At 41.4% G+C, this 18,621-nt stretch overlaps 1 protein-coding gene across 1 annotated transcript; it reads right to left on the bottom strand.

Annotated features, from left to right (window-relative positions):
- Positions 1-2,648: 2,648 nt before the first annotated feature.
- Positions 2,649-12,952, bottom strand: LOC131551198 (tripartite motif-containing protein 16-like). Its single transcript, XM_058793948.1, has 8 exons — positions 12,357-12,952; positions 11,766-11,861; positions 11,452-11,685; positions 11,041-11,200; positions 10,853-10,900; positions 9,282-10,627; positions 9,080-9,184; positions 2,649-3,720 (listed from the first exon to the last, which is right to left on the bottom strand). The coding sequence occupies exons 1-6, from the start codon at positions 12,924-12,926 to the stop codon at positions 10,101-10,103; spliced, it is 1,635 nt and encodes a 544-aa protein (XP_058649931.1). The 5' UTR covers positions 12,927-12,952; the 3' UTR covers positions 2,649-3,720; positions 9,080-9,184; positions 9,282-10,100.
- Positions 12,953-18,621: the final 5,669 nt, after the last annotated feature.

Raw genomic sequence — 18,621 nt, 5'->3', positions numbered from 1 at the left:
CAGTGAAGAAGATGTGTGCCAGGTCTTCAGGAAGAACAAGAGAAGGAAGGCACCAGGCCCAGACGGTGTGACACCAGCCTGCTTGAAAACCTGTGCTGACCAGCTGGCCCCCATCTTCACACACATCTTCAATAGATCTCTGGAGTTGTGTGAAGTCCCTTCCTGCTTCAAACGTTCCACCATCATCCCTGTTCCAAAGAAACCCAAGATAACAGGACGTAATTACTACAGAGCAGTGGCTCTAACGTCTGTCGTCATGAAGTCATTTGAAAAACTGATTCTGGCTTATCTGAAGGACATCACAGGACCCTTACTGGACCCCCTGCAGTTTGCTTACCGAGCAAACAGATCCGTGGATGATGCAGTCAACATGGGACTACACTTCATCCTGCAGCATCTGGACAAATCAGGGACTTATGTGAGGATACTGTTTGTGGACTTTAGTTCGGCCATCAACACCATCATCCCTACACTCCTCCAGACCAAACTAACCCAGCTCTATGTCCCTAGCTCTATCTGTCAGTGGATCACCAGCTTTCTGACAGATAGGCAGCAACTAGTGAGACTGGGGAAACTCATGTCAGCCGCTCCACCAACACTGGAGCTCCTCAGGGATGTGTTCTCTCCCCACTGCTCTTCTACCTCTACACCAATGACTGCATCTCTAAAGACCCCTCTGTCAAGCTCCTGAAGTTTGCAGATGACACCACACTCATCGGCCTCATCCAGGACGGTGAAGAGTCTGCTTACAGACAGGAGGTTAAAGAGCTGGCTGTTTGGTGCAGTCTTAACAACCTGGAGCTCAACACGCTCAAAACAGTGGAGATGATCGTGAACTTCAGGAGAAAATCAGGGATCAGAAGACTACAGAGAATGGTTCGGACTGCTGAACGGATTGTCGGTGTCCTCCTGCCCACCCTTCAAGGACTGTATACATCCAGAGTGAGGAAAAGGGCTCAGAAAATCACTCTGGATCCCTCACATCCAAGTCATCCCCTTTTTGAACTTTTGCCACCTGGCCAGCGCTACAGAGCCCCAATTACCAGGACAGTCAGGCACAAGAACAGTTTCTTCCCCCAGGCAATCGAACTTATGAACAGTTAAACAATATTCTGATTCTCTTTTCCTGTTATATTTATGCTGTTGCCGTTTTGGTCTTCAGAAAGTAAACTTTTGTGCACTTGCAAACTGAATCTAAAGTCTTTTCCTGAAATACCCTGACATAATGATTCGACCAAGATGGATTCAGCAAGTGGATTTGAATGGGGAGAATTCCTTACCAGTCAAGTCACCTTTATTTATATAGCGCTTTCAACAATACAGATTGTGTCAAAGCACTGAACAGTATCAAATTGGAGGATAGAGTGTCAGTAACAAGGCTAATTTTGATCAACAGAAGGAACAGATCATGGCAACGGGTCATGCAGTGCAAGCCTTGGTGATGCAGGTCTCTGAGGTAACTGCCCAGCTAGGGCTGTAAGATTCCGAAATTTTTGGAATCGAGTCCGATTCGATTCCTGGTTCTGGAATTGATGGGAGTCGATTCCGAGAATCGATTCCTCTGTTGTTTTCGATTCTTGTTTTTTTTAGATCGAAGGAACCTAATCTTGCCATGACTGCAGGATATAAAGGTCGTAGAAAGCATCCTTCTCATAATATGAAGCTTTATTTGTAAAAAATGGTGATACATTTCTATCTAATTTTTAAATTGTAATTTTGTCTGCTTTGCCCGTGAAATTAGTCATAGCTCACTGCTCAGAAGGGACATGCATTTCTCGCATGAACTGAACAAGACATGAAGTGTCTAAAATAAATGTGCACAGTTCAGCTGAATGATGAAGTTTACTTTGTAGAAAGTTTTACTTTAACAAACTGTACATTGAAACAAAATAACCAGAACATTAACAATAACACTGATAGAGCTCGTGGTTTATCTGTCAATCAGATGCGCTCTCGGCCACTGATGCTCGTGATGTTTTCTTTTAGAATTATCATTGGCTGATAGAAATAAAAAATAGTATTTTAGATGGAAATAAGATCCTCAATCACGTCATGATCTATTCTGCCGTGCAGCGCACAAAATTGTGGACAATATAAGCCAGTTCCACCGTAAAATAACCCCTAATTGTTTTTTTTTGTTTTTTGTTTTTTTAACTGGTTCATTAAACCTATCCGAAAGAATCTTTTCGTGGAAACGAATCAGACTTCTAATCACTTTTAGCGAGCATGAGGCGAAGGGTAAATATAACAATGAAATAGATCTTTTATATATAAAAAATAATCTTTTATCTCACAACTCTCATAATTACGGTTTTTATCGAGCATGAGGGAGGCGAATGGTGCTTCTCAAACGGAAGGCTGCCTCCTCAAATTATGATGATGCAGTACCGACTCATTTTCTTTCAGTTTATTTTCGTGAATTTAAATGTGTGCAGCCTTCCATTTGAGAGGCACCCATAGATGAGCTTTGTTGAACTGAAAAAAGCTCTGAATGAGGAGTCGATTCCTCTTGATGGGATCGATTCCCAACACCTTGGAATCGAGGAATCGATTCTTTTTGGAATTGATCCCCAGCTCTATGCCCAGCTCCGGCAGCTCAAGACAGATACAGCCGGAGCACCCACTGTGCCAGCCCCACTGCCTGTTCCCTGTCCATCTGAGAGACTGGATCATCATGGCCAGCCTCGCCTACCCCCACCCTCCTCCTATTCCAGTGAGACACAGCTATTTTTTCACACTACGCTTTCCTACGGAGCGATCTAAGGTGGCATTAATGATTACTCTGCTAGCTGGATGCGCTGCTCTGTGGGGAACAGTGGTATGGGAAAATCAACATCCTGGCTGCTCCTCGTTTCAGTCATTTACCGAAGAATTAAAGAGAGTGTTTGTTTGATCAAGTGGTCTTGGGTCCCATCTGGGAGATGGCAGATTTACAAAAAGGCAACCATTCGGTTACGGACTATTCTATTGATTTCCGCACTCTGGTGGCAGAGAGTAAATGGAACGAGGAGGCACAGTGGGACCAGTTCCTGCATGGGTTGACTGACTGTATCCAAAAGGAGATTTTTGATGACGCGTCAGTTTTAATTTCCTTTGGCAGACTCTTCTAATGTTACGGTCAGTCCTGCTCTCGATCCGGAACCCATGCAGGTGGGCAGAACCCGACTGACCAGGGAGGAGAAGGATCGCCATAAAACAATGGACTGTGTCTTTATTGTGGAGCAGCTGGCCATTTTGTTACCAATTGCCCAGTAAAAGCCCAAGCCCGTTAATAGATCAGAGATTATTGATGGGTGGTGTGTCTCTAGAAAAATCCTCTTCTGCTACTCTCCTTCCAGTCAGACTACAATGGGCCTACAAATTCCACAACTGCCAGGCCTTGTTGGACTCGGGAGTGCTCTTTTGCCTTGCAGCTCGACATTCCTGTGGTTAAGCTTCCACATCCCATATCTGTTCATGCTCTCGGTGGTCAAGTTATGTCATCAGTCACCCGGAGTACCGGTGTCATCAAGCTCATCACCTCTGGTAATCACAGCGGCTAAAGGGGCTTCCTTTTTCACGAAGTTGGATCTTCACAACGCTTATCATTTGGTCCACGTCAGGGAAGGGGATGAGTGGAAGACCGCTTTTAATACCCCCAGGGGGCATTTTGAATATTTGGTTATGCCGTTCAGCCTGTCCAACGCTCTTGTGGTCTTCCAGGCACTCGTCAATGATGTGCTGAGAGAGAATACAATACAACGTTTATTTATATAGCACATTTAAAACAACCAAAGTCGACCAAAGTGCTTCACAGATTATGCAAACAAAAACAAGTCGACAAGTTTATAAGCAATAAAACAAGACTATAACACAAAAAATGTAAAATGGATGAGATTCACTAAAATAGTCATTCCACAGCAAGTCAAAAAATATTAAATGCCAAGGAAAAGAGATAAGTTTTAAGAGTAGACTTAAAAACAGATAATGTTGAGGCAGTTCTGATATGAATTGGGAGACTATTCCACAGCTTGGGGCCAACAACAGAAAAGGCACGATCACCTCTGTTTTTGAGACGTGCCCTAGGGACTTGCAACAAACCAGAATCAGCAGATCTGAGTACTCTTGACTGAGTATAAGGTTGTAACAGATCAGATAGGTACTGTGGAGCAAGATTATGGAGAGATTTATAGACAAACAATAGGATTTTAAAATCAATTCTGTATTTGACTGGCAGCCAATGCAATGAAATCAGGGCAGGCGTAATAGACTCGTACTTGCGCTTCCCATAAAGAACCCGAGCTGCAGCATTCTGAACCAACTGCAGACGGGAAACACATGACTGAGAAACACCAATGTACAGTGAGTTGCAGTAATCCATTCGAGATGTTACAAAAGCATGCATAACCATTTCAAACTTCTTTAGAGACAAAATTGGCTTCACCTTCGTCAGAAGACGAAGATGATAAAAACAGGACTTAACCACAGCACTTATCTGCTTACCAAATTTAAGATTATTGTCAAACCATACACCCAAGTTTTTTGCATATGTAGTACTATATGGGGTGAGAGGTCCTAATTCAAAGTCGTGTACACAATGATCATTTGAGCCAAACAAAATAAATTCTGTTTTACTTTCGTTGATGCTTAAGAAGTTACTTGTAAGCCAAAGTTTTAGTTCATCCAAACAGTCTAAAATAGGCTTTAAGGCCTGTTTGTTATCACGCCTCAAAGGAATATAGATTTGCGTGTCATCGGCATAAAGATGAAAAGAGACCCCATACTTATTGAGAATAGATCCTAGGGGAAGCATATAAAGAGAAAACCGTGCGGACCAAGGATCGAGCCCTGAGGAACACCAGATTTTAAAGATATTTCAGATGAGGAGTGGTTTCCAATACTAACAACGTACCTCCTATTAGTGAGATATGAACGAAACCACTGCAACACCGTGCCCCGAAGGTCAACACATGTTTCAAGACGCGATATAAGTGTGTTATGATCAACTAAATCAAAGGCAGAACTGAGGTCTAACAGAACCAAAGCCACTGACTGGCCAGTGTCAGTAATTAGCATGATGTCATTCAAAACTCTTAAAAGAGCTGACTCAGTGCAATGACAGGATTTAAAACCAGATTGAAATTTTTCAGAGATTGAACTGACGGTCAGATAAGACTGAAATTGGTTTACAACCACTTTCTCTAAAATTTTAGAAAGAAAAGTCAAATTTGAGATGGGACGAAAATTAGCCGGTAATGTGGGATCCAAACTTGGTTTTTTAAGATGAGGCCGCACAGTGGCAAGTTTAAAGTTACCAGGTACAGTGCCAGTATAGAGACATTTGTTAATGATAGACAATAAGTCCGGGCCAACAGTTTCAATAATCTGTCCAAGAAAACGTGGAGGAATTACATCCTGAGGACACATAGTAGGTTTTAGAGTAGACATGATCTCGAATAGAGTATTCAAGTTTACAGGCTCAAAGACAGACCAGGTGGAAGAGGTGATTAAAATATCTGGCAAATTATATGACGTCAAAGGCATCAAAGATATAATTTGGGAAATCTTGTTATTAAAATGTCTTGCAAAATCCTCGCAAAGAGAAACAGATGTCTCAGGAAACAGATTAACATTTGGGTGAAGAACAGATTCAACCGTGGAAAAAAGGATGTTTGGCTTGTGGCTATTTTTTAAAATTAACTCCGAGAGATAGCTACACTTTGCAGCTTTTACAGCTCGCAGATAGGCAGAAAGAGAGCCCTTTAAAATTTCATATGACACTTGTAATTGATCTTTTTTCCATTTACGTTCAGCCCTTCTACAGGTCTGTCTAAGAGAACGAGTAAAGTCATTTTGCCAAGGTACTACATTTTGTTTATGTTTTTTAACTTTTAGTGGTGCAACAGAGTTTAAAATATTAGAACAGACAGCATTAAATAGACTTAGATGTTCATCGGCATCCAAGTGATGTGTAGTGGAAATCATATCCTGATTGGCACTTAAATGTACATACATGGAGGAAAACTCGTCACTTGAATGATCAGTGATGATACGAGTCCAACGTGGAAGTGTAAAATGTCTCTGAATTTTCCCGTCTGATGGAATGGAGAACAATATAGGCATATGATCAGACAAGCCTGTATCATCAATATTAATGTCCAAGACAGTTAACCCACGGGATAAAATCAAGTCCAGAGTATGGCCCTGGACATGAGTTGGTCCAGACACCCATTGCAGAAAATCAAAGGTGTCAAGTAGACTAAGAAAGTCTTTTGAAAGTGGCTTGGATTCACAGCAGACATGAATGTTAAAATCCCCCATGATCAGGATTCTATCATAATTAGTAACAATTTCCCCCAAGAGTTCGGCAAATTCATTGAGGAAATCCTTGTTTACATGAGGTGGCCGATATATAATAGCAAAAACCACTGGGTTATCCAAACAAAGTAAGAACAACTGAACTTCAAAGCTGCTGCGAGTCCCGGTTGATAAACAACGACAAGAGTGAGAGTCTTTAAAAACTGTCGCCAATCCACCACCACGACCAGATAACCGAGGGGAGTTAAAGAAATTACAGCCCTGTGGCACCAACTCAGTAAAAGGACTTAAATCTCCGGGTTTAATCCAGGTTTCCGTAATGCATAATATATCCAAGGCATGTGAAGTAAAGAAGTCATTTAGTAAAAAGGTTTTGTTTACCAGAGAGCGCGCGTTGATCAATGCCACCTTATACATCGACGAATCTTCGTGAAACTGTGTTGTCCGACTCAGTATTCACTCCACGGCAGCAAACACGGGAAGGAGGACGGCGCGAAGACATGGAGAGAAAGCTGAGTACAACAGGTCGAAGCCATCGATACGATGCATCCAGCCTACCCCGGTAAGCACCGCGTTCACAGGCCAAACCAGGCCCATCAGACAACGGAAACAGTGTCCATGCGAGGGATCTTAGCCGAACAGCCACTCCACTCCTCTTTCCACGTTTCCTCCGGCGCTTCCTTTTCCAAGGCAAATCAGCCAAACGCCAGCAATGATGTAGAGGGAGATATGAATATGTAGGCAGAGGAGAAGTGCTAGACACGCAAATGTCACACCTGGCAGTTTCAACGGACACTCAAATGTCCATTAGCGTTTGGCGGTCGTAAACCATCACCATTTCACAACTTGTGATTTAAAAAGGACACACATAAAAACAGAAAAACAAAGGGTGACAAGGAGAGCAGCAGACGGCGTGCCACACACGGCGCCATCTTGGGCTACAAACATGGTCGGTCAGTTCATATATGTTTACCTGGATGACATATTGATTTTTTCTTCATCTCTCCAGGAGCATATTCAGCACATCAGGCAAGTGCTTCAGAGGCTGCTTCAGAATGGTCTTTTTGTCAAGGCGGAGAAATACGTGTTTCATGCACAGTCGCCTCCGTTTCTGGGATTGATTTTCTCGTCCGAGGGGTGCGCATGGATCCCGACAAGATTCAGGCTGTGGTTGATTGGCCAACCCCAGATTCCCGCAAGGCCCTGCAGAGGTTTCTGGGCTTTGCCAATTTGTACCAATGTTTCATTCATAATTACAGCCAACTGGTTGCCCCTCTGACTGCCTTGACCTCCACAATGGGCCAATAAATTCCACAACTGCCAGGCCTTGTTGGACTCGGGAGTCCTCTTTTGTCTTGCAGAATTCCTTACCAGTAACAAGGCTCATTTGGATCAACAGAAGGAACAGATCATGGCAACGGGTCATGCAGTGCAAGCCTTGGTGGCGCAGGTCTCCGAGGTAACTGCCCAGCTCGGCATATTTTCCTGTTATCTTTATGCTGTTGCCGTTTTGGTCTTCAGAGGATAAACTTTTGTGCACTTGCATCTGAATCTCGAGTCTTTTCCTGAAATACCCTGACAGCAGCAGCATGTCCTGCCCCATCCACACTGAGATGCGTTTAGCTGTATACATAAAAAAAAAGATTTCAGCCATGAAGCTGAAGATGTAAAGTCACAGAGCGGCTCACCGAGTGCATAAAAGTCTCCAACGCTCTGCAGATTCCAGAACTGAAGAGATCCAAACTTACACTGGCATTAATATCAGCACAAAAACTGTGCTACATGAGCTTCATGGGATGGATTTCTGTGGCCAAACAGCTGCATGAAGCCTCACATCAAGAAATATAATCCAAGTGTCATGTGGAGTTTATAAAGAACACACAGGTACTGGACTCTGGAGCAGTGGAAACCTGATCTGTGGAGTGATGAATCACAGAGCCTGATGGACGTGTCTGGGTTTGGTGGATGCCAGGAGAACATTGCCTATTGTTACCAACATTGTGTCAACTGTAAAGTTTGGTGGAGGGAGGAATAATGATATGGGGTTGTTATTCAAAGACTAAGCTATAAAGGGAAAATGTAATGTTTTAGCATACCAAGACATTTTGGACAATGCTTTGCTTCCTGCTTTGTGGGATCAGTTTGCAGAAGGCCCTTTTCTATTCCAGTATGACTGTGCCTCAGTGCACAAAGCAAGGTTCATAAAGACATGTCTGGATGAGTCTGGTGTGGATGAACACAGAGCCCTGACTGTAACCCCATTCAACAACTTTGGAATAAACCAGACCTTCTCATCAAACATCAGTCCCTGACCTCACAAATGCTCTACTGAATTAATAAGCAAAGAATCCCACAGAAACACTCCAAAATCTTGTTGGAAGACCTTCTCAATAGAGTAGAAGCTGTTATTGCTGCAAAGGGGGACCAACTACATATTAATGTCTATGTAAAAAATAAAATAAAAATGCTTGTTTTAGACATTATTCCAAAGGCAATATTAATACTGTAGATGATTTTCATTCCTCTCCTGTGGTGAGAAGTTGAGCAGGGAATAGTCATCTATTTATCCCAAATTTACTTTGTTAATGTCTCAAGGAGCCCAACCCACAAATCCCCTTAAGACAAAGATTCAGGTATAATAACTAAACACATAATGAATAACTGTGAAGATCTTAAATTCAATTGGTCCAGGAATAGAAGCCATCAGACAAAGGAGGAAAGCTGACTATCTAACAGAGTGAGTTAGACAACATAGAAAATACACACAATTCAAAATACTAACTCTGATAAACAACAATGTTCTTCCTGAAAGAGATCAGCCCGCTGGTGAAGAACTATTTTCTCTCTGGGAATGATGTTGTATCGAGACGTGCGGCACAGATCAGAGCTGAAATACAACAGGTGTGGTATTACTTTGATAATAGTGTCTCAACTTTTATTATATTATTTTATGACATTGATATGGTATTTTGGTGCAAACTAACCAAAATAGATAACCAGCTGACTCCTATCTTGAATCTCATTTTTTAAGCAGTAGTCTGAGTTTATGGTTACACAGGGAAACATACAGTATTGTTCCTTTTGTAACTCGTCTGATTATTATGTCAACTGATTTTAGGGTGAGAGAAGAAGTTATAAGGAGGTGCTGGATTTGTCTTCTGGAGATCTGCACAGAGGAGGAATAAAACCCATCACCTTTGTTCATCAAGTGGGTAGAAGAATTACTTATAACAGTCAGAGAACAGAAATAACACTGAAAAAATATCATTTAAAATCAATTTTTAAAAATGAAAATATCAATTATTAATCATTATTATTAATATGATTAACTAAATGACTGATTTTAAATAACACAAATGTCAGTTGATAAAAGCCCAGAAACACAAGGTCACTCAGCAGGACTCACACACACACACTGATCTTACTGTCTATGTGAGGATTAATTACATTTATTCTGATTCATGTTATTTCACCGACAGAAGTAAAGCTGCAGTATTAATGTCATAAAGAGAAAAGAAGAGACTTGATAACACTGTTACTAATTTATCATGCAGCTCAAAGCATTATGGGTAGAATCTCTCATCAGTCTATTCCAGGGGTAGGCAACGTCGTTCCTGGAGTGCCGCTGTCCTGTAGAGTTTAGCTCCAACCCTAATCAAACACACCTGAACAAGCTAATCAAGGTCTTCAGAATTACTAGGGCTACAGGCAGGTGAGTTTTTTTTTTTTTCAGGGTTGGAGCTAAACGCTGCAGGACATCGGCACTCCAGGAACAACGTTGCCTACCCCTGGTCTATTCTGATTCATCCACACAGTTTCACTGATGATCCAGTAAGATAAACTCCAAACCCAGGATAGAGCGGCTGAGTGAATGTGGTCTGGACTGTGTGGATGAGGCTCATTGTGTCAGAGACGCTGTAGAAGGACAGAGTTCCTGCTCCGTGATCCACAAACACTCCTATTCTCCTGATGATGGGCTTCACAGAGAGAGCAGTCTGTATGTTATTGTGACTGAATGAGCATCTGGAGGGAGAGCAGAACAAACTCCAGGACTGATCATTAGATCCAAACACACATTCAACACCCCATCCCTTCCTGCTGATGCTCTTATATGACACTGATATCTCCACACCATAATCTCCTCTCCACTCCAGCTCCCAGTAACAGCGTCCACACACACTCTCTCTACACAACACCTGAGACACATCAAATCTGTCTGGATGATCAGGATACGACTGGACTGTGTCAGTGACAGTAATCACTCTGTTTCTCTCAGACAGACGGAGGTATTTATGTGCTGTGTTCAGATCCAGAGTGAGCTGATGGGAATCTGATGGAGATAAAACACATCAGAATCAGGAATTATGAGTCTGTTTGATCTTTTCATGTATCTGAACTCTTCATGTTCAGTGCATCATCAGTGTCTCAGTACAGATGACCAGATATCTGTGCTAATCATCATTTACATCATCAATTATAAACTCTTCTTTCAGCTTCTACAGAAGAACATGAACACACTCAGAGAGTTTTTCTGCTGGTTTTCTTACTGACTTACATTGTAGGAAGTGGTTCCTGGTCCTGGGAACAATGTTGGTGAATGTTTCTGTGGAAATCAACAGACATGAACAGTGTGATTCTCATGATCCTGCATCCATTCATAACACATTTCTAATATGATGTTCTCCATGATATGAGATGATGATGGACTGGTTTCTGAGAGCAGATGAATCTCCAGGACTTTACCTCTGTCTGAGATCTTCTTGAGCTCCTCTTTGCAGAAATCCTCCAGTTTGTCTCTCAGCTGATGAACAGATTCTCTCAGATCATCAGAAGAGACGAGAGAACTGAAGAGATCATCATTTACGTCTGTAGATTCAGGAGGAGCTGAGAGAGACTGGAAACTCTACAGAAAACACAAATCACAACTCATCAGCTTCACACAGGGACACCGCTTATACAAGTGAAAGAACAGTTCTGACATGAGACCCATTTGAGCCAAAAGCCATTAATTTCTTTCTTTCGGAAGATGATAAGATGAGAGTCTGACTGATGATTATATAATAAGACACTCATGAACTGTTTCTCTGTGAGTCTGGTGTCACAGCAGGATCTGCTCAAGTCCACTATGACCCTGTTCTTCTAGATGTGTGTTACCTGCAGGAACTGGATGTGATCCTGTGTGTGTGAAAGCTGCTCCAGCTCAGCGTCTCTCCTCCTCAGATCATTGATCTCCTGCTCCAGTCGCTCCAGTCGTCCTTCAGCTCGACTCACTGCTTGCTTTTCCTGATCTCTGATCAGCCGTATCAGCTCAGAGCGGCTTCTCTCAATGGAGCGGATGAGCTCAGTAAAGATCCTCTCGCTGTCCTCCACTGCTGTCTGTGCAGAGCGCTGTTAGGACACACAGTGATTCAGGCTTCAGTGAGTCTGAACTGAGACTGAGACAAACTTCTCTTCTTCTCCAGACTCACCTTCTGAGACTCCACAGCCTCTCTCAGCTGCTGGAGATCTTTCTCTCTCTGCTGGATTCTCTGCTGGAACGTCTTCTGCGTCTCCTTCAGCTGCTTCTGCAGGACAAACACATGATAGTGAATCTCACAGAAAACTACTGGCACTAAATCATCATGTGAACAGATGAATCCAGGAAAAGTGGGGAGATGCAGTTTAAAGGTTAATTATCTGAACTGATAATCAATGGCTGTAGGTTCAAACTCCAGAAGGGAAGATTAATAATACCATATTTCATGAATTATCATGTGATTAAAACGTGTTTCACACTACAAGTGTAAGTATTATGAAAGTGAAACTGACACAGATGTAGAGCTTCACACTGACAGTGTTTCTGTGTAATTAAACTGCAGCTCTACACAGAAAATAAATGATTGAAGTGAAGCTATAAATGGCTAAAATCATCTGGATTCAGTCAGATTTACTGAACAGAAAGTGTTTGTGTGCAGCTGCTGTCGTGTGCAGTGTGAATGCTGTAAGCTGTTAATATGGTGCTGATATAAACGCATATGAAACGTGTCAGCAATATTGCATCAGTGTCTAGTGTTAAATACCTGTTTCTCTGTCCTCTGTGCTGCAGCTGATACAGTGTCGTGGTTTTTATGTTCATCCATACACAGCACACACATACATTTCTGATCAGTGCGACAGAAAACCTCGAGGAGCTTCTCATGTTTCTGGCAGATCATCTCCTGCAGTCGTCCAGTGGCTTCAGTCAGATTGTGTCTCTTTCCTTTAAACGAACTCTCATGTTGTTCGAGGTGATTCTGACAGTAAGAGTTCAGACACACCAGACAGGACTTGACAGCTTTGTGTTTTCTTCCAGTACAGACGTCACACTGAACATCTCCAGCTCCAGCAGGAACCGCACTTTGAAGTTTAGTCTTCTTCAGTTTCTCCACCATTTCAACCAAGATGGTGTTTTTACCTAAAATAGGTCTTGGACTGAAGGTCTGTCTGCACTGAGGGCAGCTGTAGACTCTCTTCTCATCCTCCTGATCCCAGCAGTCTGTAATACAGCTCTTACAGTAACTGTGTCCACACTGGATGGTCACTGGATCCTTCAGGAGATCCAGACACACCGGACACAAGAACTCATCCTGAGAAAATCTGGCTTCTGCCATTTTACTGCACTAATACAGAGACACAAACACACAACAGCTCAACTAAACTTTCACTTTCTCTTTCCCTGAACTCATGCGTTTTCCTGTTTTCTGTGTTTGAGTGTATTGTCTTAGAATGGTTTCTGTTTTTTTCAAAACTGATGTGAGACAAGTGTGGTGCTAATCAGCAAGAGAAGGTGCCAATAAAAGGTCAGTACACCATACTAATCAAGCAACACAACTGTTTATTGTTGGTATGCAGCTGATATCAATAATAATGACAATGATCATAGGTGAATGCATAAAAGAATAGTGATAATCAAAAATAAACACATTAAAGAAGAATAATCATAAACCAGTGCATAATATAAGAATGATTATGAGTAAATGGTAATAATCATAAATTAATAATACACAAATTCAAGCATACACTAAAACTAAACCCCAAGCTGAGTAATAGAACAATATACAACCTCAGAGCCGTGCCATCATTTTCACTTTCAAAAGACTGGGGAGCCCGGTCAGTCACAGTAGAAGACCAACACTTGTCCGAGAATGCTGGGCGACGTGCGCTTATCCCACAGCTGAGCTTCCACTGTTTCAGAAAGAAACCCCCTTTTTTATACTTTATAAATTAGGTGCGGTTTAAGAACAACCCTCCAAGTGAGAGAGAAAGCAAACTGGCCAGGCTCGCTCCCCCTCCCAATTGGGTGCACTTCGTTTAGAGACACAATTACAGAAAAAGATGAGTTATTATTTAACAATATCTCTGAGGTTTCACAATCAATGTGGTGTCAGAATTCTGCACCTTAGGAATGGTTACATCAAATCTGCTACATTAAATTAGTTTACATTCCAATGGAAAAACACCAGTATTCAAAAGTAAAGGAATAGACTCTCTGTATTTTCCCAAGAGACAGTGGTGTTATTTTGTACCACTTTCAACCTTGAAAGTCTTCCCCTTAAATTCTGTTCCCACACTGTTCATCCGTTGAGCGCAGAAAACAACCCATCCTTTACGGTGTAAAACAGGTGTGTTTGCGAGTCTGTAAAATAGGTTCCTCATTCCTGTTTCTGCTGAGTTTTGACACAACTCCCTGTTATTAAAGTAAATGCAAAGACCTTGACTAGTTGATTCAGGTGTGCTTAATCAGAGATTAAACTAAACCCTGTGGGAAAGTGACTCTCCTGGACTAGGAATGAGGAACCCTGAAATGTCTACTAGATGTCAGTCTCAGACAAACACTCAAAGAACACAAGTTACAGAGAAGCAGAACAACAGGCTTAAAAACGTACAAATCTTAAGTCGATCAGCAAGAACTCGTTCAGGACGGTCCCCAATATCGACCAGGAATGTTTTGAGTCCAGCTTCCAGAGCACAAAACAGTCCATCGTACAGGGGACACAATGAATTTTGCTGAGCATCATGATGAATGAACACAAACTCAGCTGTAAAGAAGTCCTTGTGGGTCCAAGTAGTCATCATCAGGTCATGCTGAGAGGTTGGAACTGGCTTGAAAGCATATTCTGTCTAAGAGGACAGGTTGGTCAGAGGATAGAGCCCATGACCTTGTGCTCTCTGGAATGAAATCTCTCTGACCGTACACCAACTCTGCTGAGGACGTTTGCCGATCCTCCTCAGGAGCTGTTCGCAGGTCCAGCAGGACCCAAGGTAGCTGCTCCACCCATCTGTCATCTATCAGACTGGCCCTATGTGAAGTCTTGAGAGGCCGATGAAAACATTTACAAAGGCCATTTGTCTGCAGGTGAAATGCTGTGGTTTGGTGAAGCTGCACTCCAAGCATTTGAGCATCTCTGCCCACAAAAATTAAGGGCCGCCATCTGAAGATATGTCCGATGACGTGCTGAAATGCGCACCCCATTACAATGGGTTACAAAACTGAGATCCAATTATAGGAAAATGCATAAATATCAGAAAAATAACAGTAAAACCAGTTGATCTCTAGGCCAGAGGCGGTGCTGTTGATCTTAACAACTACGGCAGATGTAGTGCAGGTCTTTATGAAGTTGTATGCGTATTCCAGTGAAGTAATTGTCATCACACTTTAGCCTATTCAGCAATACATAAACCTTTTAAAACTGTAGATTAATAAAATGATGGATTCATGCAAACTGCATAGACTCCCGTCATTTATTTATGTTCTCCATTTGAAAACATTAGACTTTGTAAATTTATTTAGCCTATTGTTACTATAGTGTTGCTGCTGTTGTTATAAATAAAAATATATAACTGGGAGTACTAAACTAGACCAAAATATCATTTTTAAAAATATATATATATATTTAGGTGGTTTTGAATATTTATATGTTTTAAAATTAGCATTATTTGATGTGCTTTTTTGTTACCTGTTCGTTTACTTGTGCAAAGCTTTATTTTAAAAGAGTCAAGTCACCTTTATTTATATAGAGCTTTGTACAATACAGATTGTGTCAAAACAGCTTTACAGTGTTAAACAGGAAAATAGTGTCAATAATGCAAGAGGACAATAGCAAAAAGTCAGTTTTTCAGTTAGAGTCAGTTCATCGTTGATTCAGTTACGTCATAGTACAGCTCAGTTCAGTTCTCTTCAAATAGTATCTGTGCAATCAAGCTGACAATGATGCCATAAATTAAGTGTCCCCAGCTAAACAAGCCAAAGGAGACTGTGGCAAGGAACCAAGGGGCAGATTTAATAAACAGGGCAATTTAGCGTTGCAGCGCAATTCCATAAAAGTGCTAATGGGAGGGAAAATTCTGCGTGTGATTTGCTGACTATGCGCACATTAAAGAACACAGAGGCAGGCAGATAATTTCCATAATGACCAGCACAATCTATCGAGAGCAGCGCAAAGTACCGTCTGCTTTAAGACATGCTTTTTTTAGGCATTCAATAATGGCGCAAATACCAGTAATTTGACGAGTGCAAACGTTAGTAAATCGAATTGTGTGATTCATTTTAATACTCTCCTCCCATAAATTTTGCGTCTGAAAGGGAAACTTCTGAATGCATATTCAATAAGGTCAGGCGCAAAAATAATTTAGATAATTTTCGGATTAAATGATGGTGGACTCTACTGCAACCACAGTGCTTTTCATGATGGTGAGTGGGGGTTTTTGAGTGTGTTGAGCTCCGGGTTGTTAAGACTGCACCAGACAGCCAGCTGCTCAACCTCCTGTCTGTAAGCAGACTCGTCTCCGTCCTTGATGAGGCCGACGACTGTAGTGTCGTCTGCAAATTTCAGAAGTTTGCAGGGGGGGGTAAGTGAATGTGTATCCAGTATCATTTTATAAATATTACTGTTTTTGTGTCACGGAATGTAGTTTTAAGAGGTTTTCAGGCAAGAATGTAGTTCAAATATGCAGTTTGTTAATAAAGATAATGTCTATTTGAAAATTAGCTTGGATGTTTTTGAACATGTGAGCTCCAGGGCATCAGCAGGCGTTTTTGCGCTCATGAAGCTGCCCGAGAGCATCCTCACCTCACCACTGGCTCTGATGTCTCTGTTGTGGTTAAACATGAGATGTAATTAGTTTTGGGCAAATCTAACGGGCAGTCTTTGGTCTCATTAATCTATTATTTGTTCCAGAGAATATAGTTTTGGCAAAATCTCATGTTTATGTAAATTCAATGCTGTATATCAGAGCGCTGCCTTTGTACTTTTGACTGAATTGCCTAGCAACTTTTGTGATGGCTGTTGTTGTTGTTTATTAAATATTATTATTCATTAAATAATATTTGATATGAATAATAGTATTTAATAATAGTGTTTAGTATTGAGAAATGGTGCATGTTCGTAATGGTGATTTTAGTTTCATTGTTCTGTCATTAGATGGCGACAAGAGACTGTTTTTAAGAGTGAGTCAGCAGTAAAGACTTTTACTTTGAAAAATAAATGCTATAAATGGACGTTATTTTTAGTTTCAACAACAGCTTGATGCAGTGAACAAATGCACTGAGCAGCAAATTCACCCTTAACAGATGAAAGGATATTAACGTTATGGCAAATATAATGCTTTTCTCAGCAGATATTCAAACTGGTGTTTATTGTGATATGAGATTGATCTGAAGAATGAATGCTGTATCAGATGGAGATAATCACGCTCACTCAATCCATCTCTCTTTCTCACAATATCTACTATACATAATGCCCTCTTTTAATACAGTAATATAGTAAGCTTTCAATGAAGCAACTCAATTTTCCTTCGTTACTAGTTCTAAAGTGACGTTTTGGAATTAGTATCAGAGGCTTGGGCTCAGCTGTTAAACTGTCAAACTGAGATTTGAATCCATGGCTGAAGGAAGTAGTTCACACAGAAGAGGGATTTACAAGACACTCCGTTGTTTTTGTTTATGTATTTACACACTCGTGCCGTCGAACTGTTGTATAAATGCAATATCACACTCATAGACATGAGATATGGCTGTATATTGGCAAGGCTGTGATTACCTAAAGCCGAATTACAGCCGTGCCGATATACAGCCATATCTATCTACGAGTGTGATTATTGCTTATATATAACACACACACACCACAGCTTGAGTGAACTTGACTGAGTCAATAATTTCTTTTCAAACCTTGACTTATACACAGAGGCACTGTCATGTTAGAATAGAAAAGGGTCCTGTCCAAACTGTTGCTATAAAATTAGAAGCATGCTCAAACAGTAAGATTTGTACTCATACTAAAGTAGTCAAACCCATTCATTGGTGTGTGTGTGTGTGTATTTATTTTATATACTTTACATATATTTCTGGTAAACTGGATGCTGTTGCTGAAAGAATCAAGAGAACTGGAGGCCAGGGTTAGAGGATTAGAAGCTCAGCTCAGTGAACCGTCTGATTCAAAATTACACCTCAACAGATACTGCGCAATTGATGAGGAGTTTAGATTCTACACTCGATTTCCTTCAGAGAAGGTGTTTTGGACATTTTGGGAGTCAGTTGCCCCCTCAACTAGAGTAAAGCACAGAGGATGAGTGGTACAATGAATATTGAAAAACCAAGTCCAAACTGCAATCTGGCGCTTGTGGATGCGTTATTCCTGTACTGTTGTCGTGTTGCAGTTGGACTGAAAGAGAAGGTCATAACGGACATCATTGGCATCAGCACCACAACTGTGAGCAGAGTTATCATCTCATGGGCCAACTATTAATACCTTGTCTTGGGGTCACTACCACTCTGTATGTCGAGGGAACAGGTCCGAGCAACAATGCCTGCTAAATTTATGGAATACTGTTCACAACTCAAGCTCTTATTCTGTCCAGCCTGGACTATTGCAATGCTCTCTTGGCAGGTCTTCCAGACAGTTCTATCAAACCTTTACAATTAATCCAGAACGCGGCAGCAAGATTAATTTTTAATGAGCTGAAAAGAATGCACATAACACCTCTGTTTATCAATGTGGACTGGCTACCAATAGCTGCTCATATTAAATTCAAGGCATTAATGTTTGCCTACAAAACCACCACTGGCTCTGCACTCCTTTACCTAAATTCATTACTTCAGACTTATGTGCCTCTAGAAGCTTGCGTTCTGCAAGTGAACGTCGCTTTATTGTTCATCCCAAAGAGGCACAAAATCACTTTCATGGACTTTTACATTAACTGTTCCCTCCTGGTGGAATGACCTGCCCAACTCAATCCCAGCAGCTGAGCCCTTAACCATCTTCAAGAATCAGCTAAAAACACATCTCTTACATCTTTATTTGACGCTCT

Source organism: Onychostoma macrolepis, chromosome 02, assembly GCF_012432095.1.
Source record: "Onychostoma macrolepis isolate SWU-2019 chromosome 02, ASM1243209v1, whole genome shotgun sequence".
In the NCBI taxonomy this organism is placed as follows: Eukaryota; Metazoa; Chordata; class Actinopteri; order Cypriniformes; family Cyprinidae; genus Onychostoma; species Onychostoma macrolepis.
Note: the sequence above shows the minus strand (reverse complement) of the source record. Positions and strands in the feature narration are given on the sequence as shown.

Excerpts from the sequence above, each read along its gene's own strand:
- LOC131551198 (XM_058793948.1), bottom strand. The coding sequence starts at position 12,926 with ATGGCAGAAGCCAGATTTTCTCAGGATGAGTTCTTGTGTCCGGTGTGT. Across the intron at positions 11,201-11,451 it reads ATCACATCCAGTTCCTGCAG|AGTTTCCAGTCTCTCTCAGC; the intron begins GTAACACACATC and ends TGTTTTCTGTAG. Across the intron at positions 10,901-11,040 it reads CAAGAAGATCTCAGACAGAG|AAACATTCACCAACATTGTT; the intron begins GTAAAGTCCTGG and ends TGATTTCCACAG.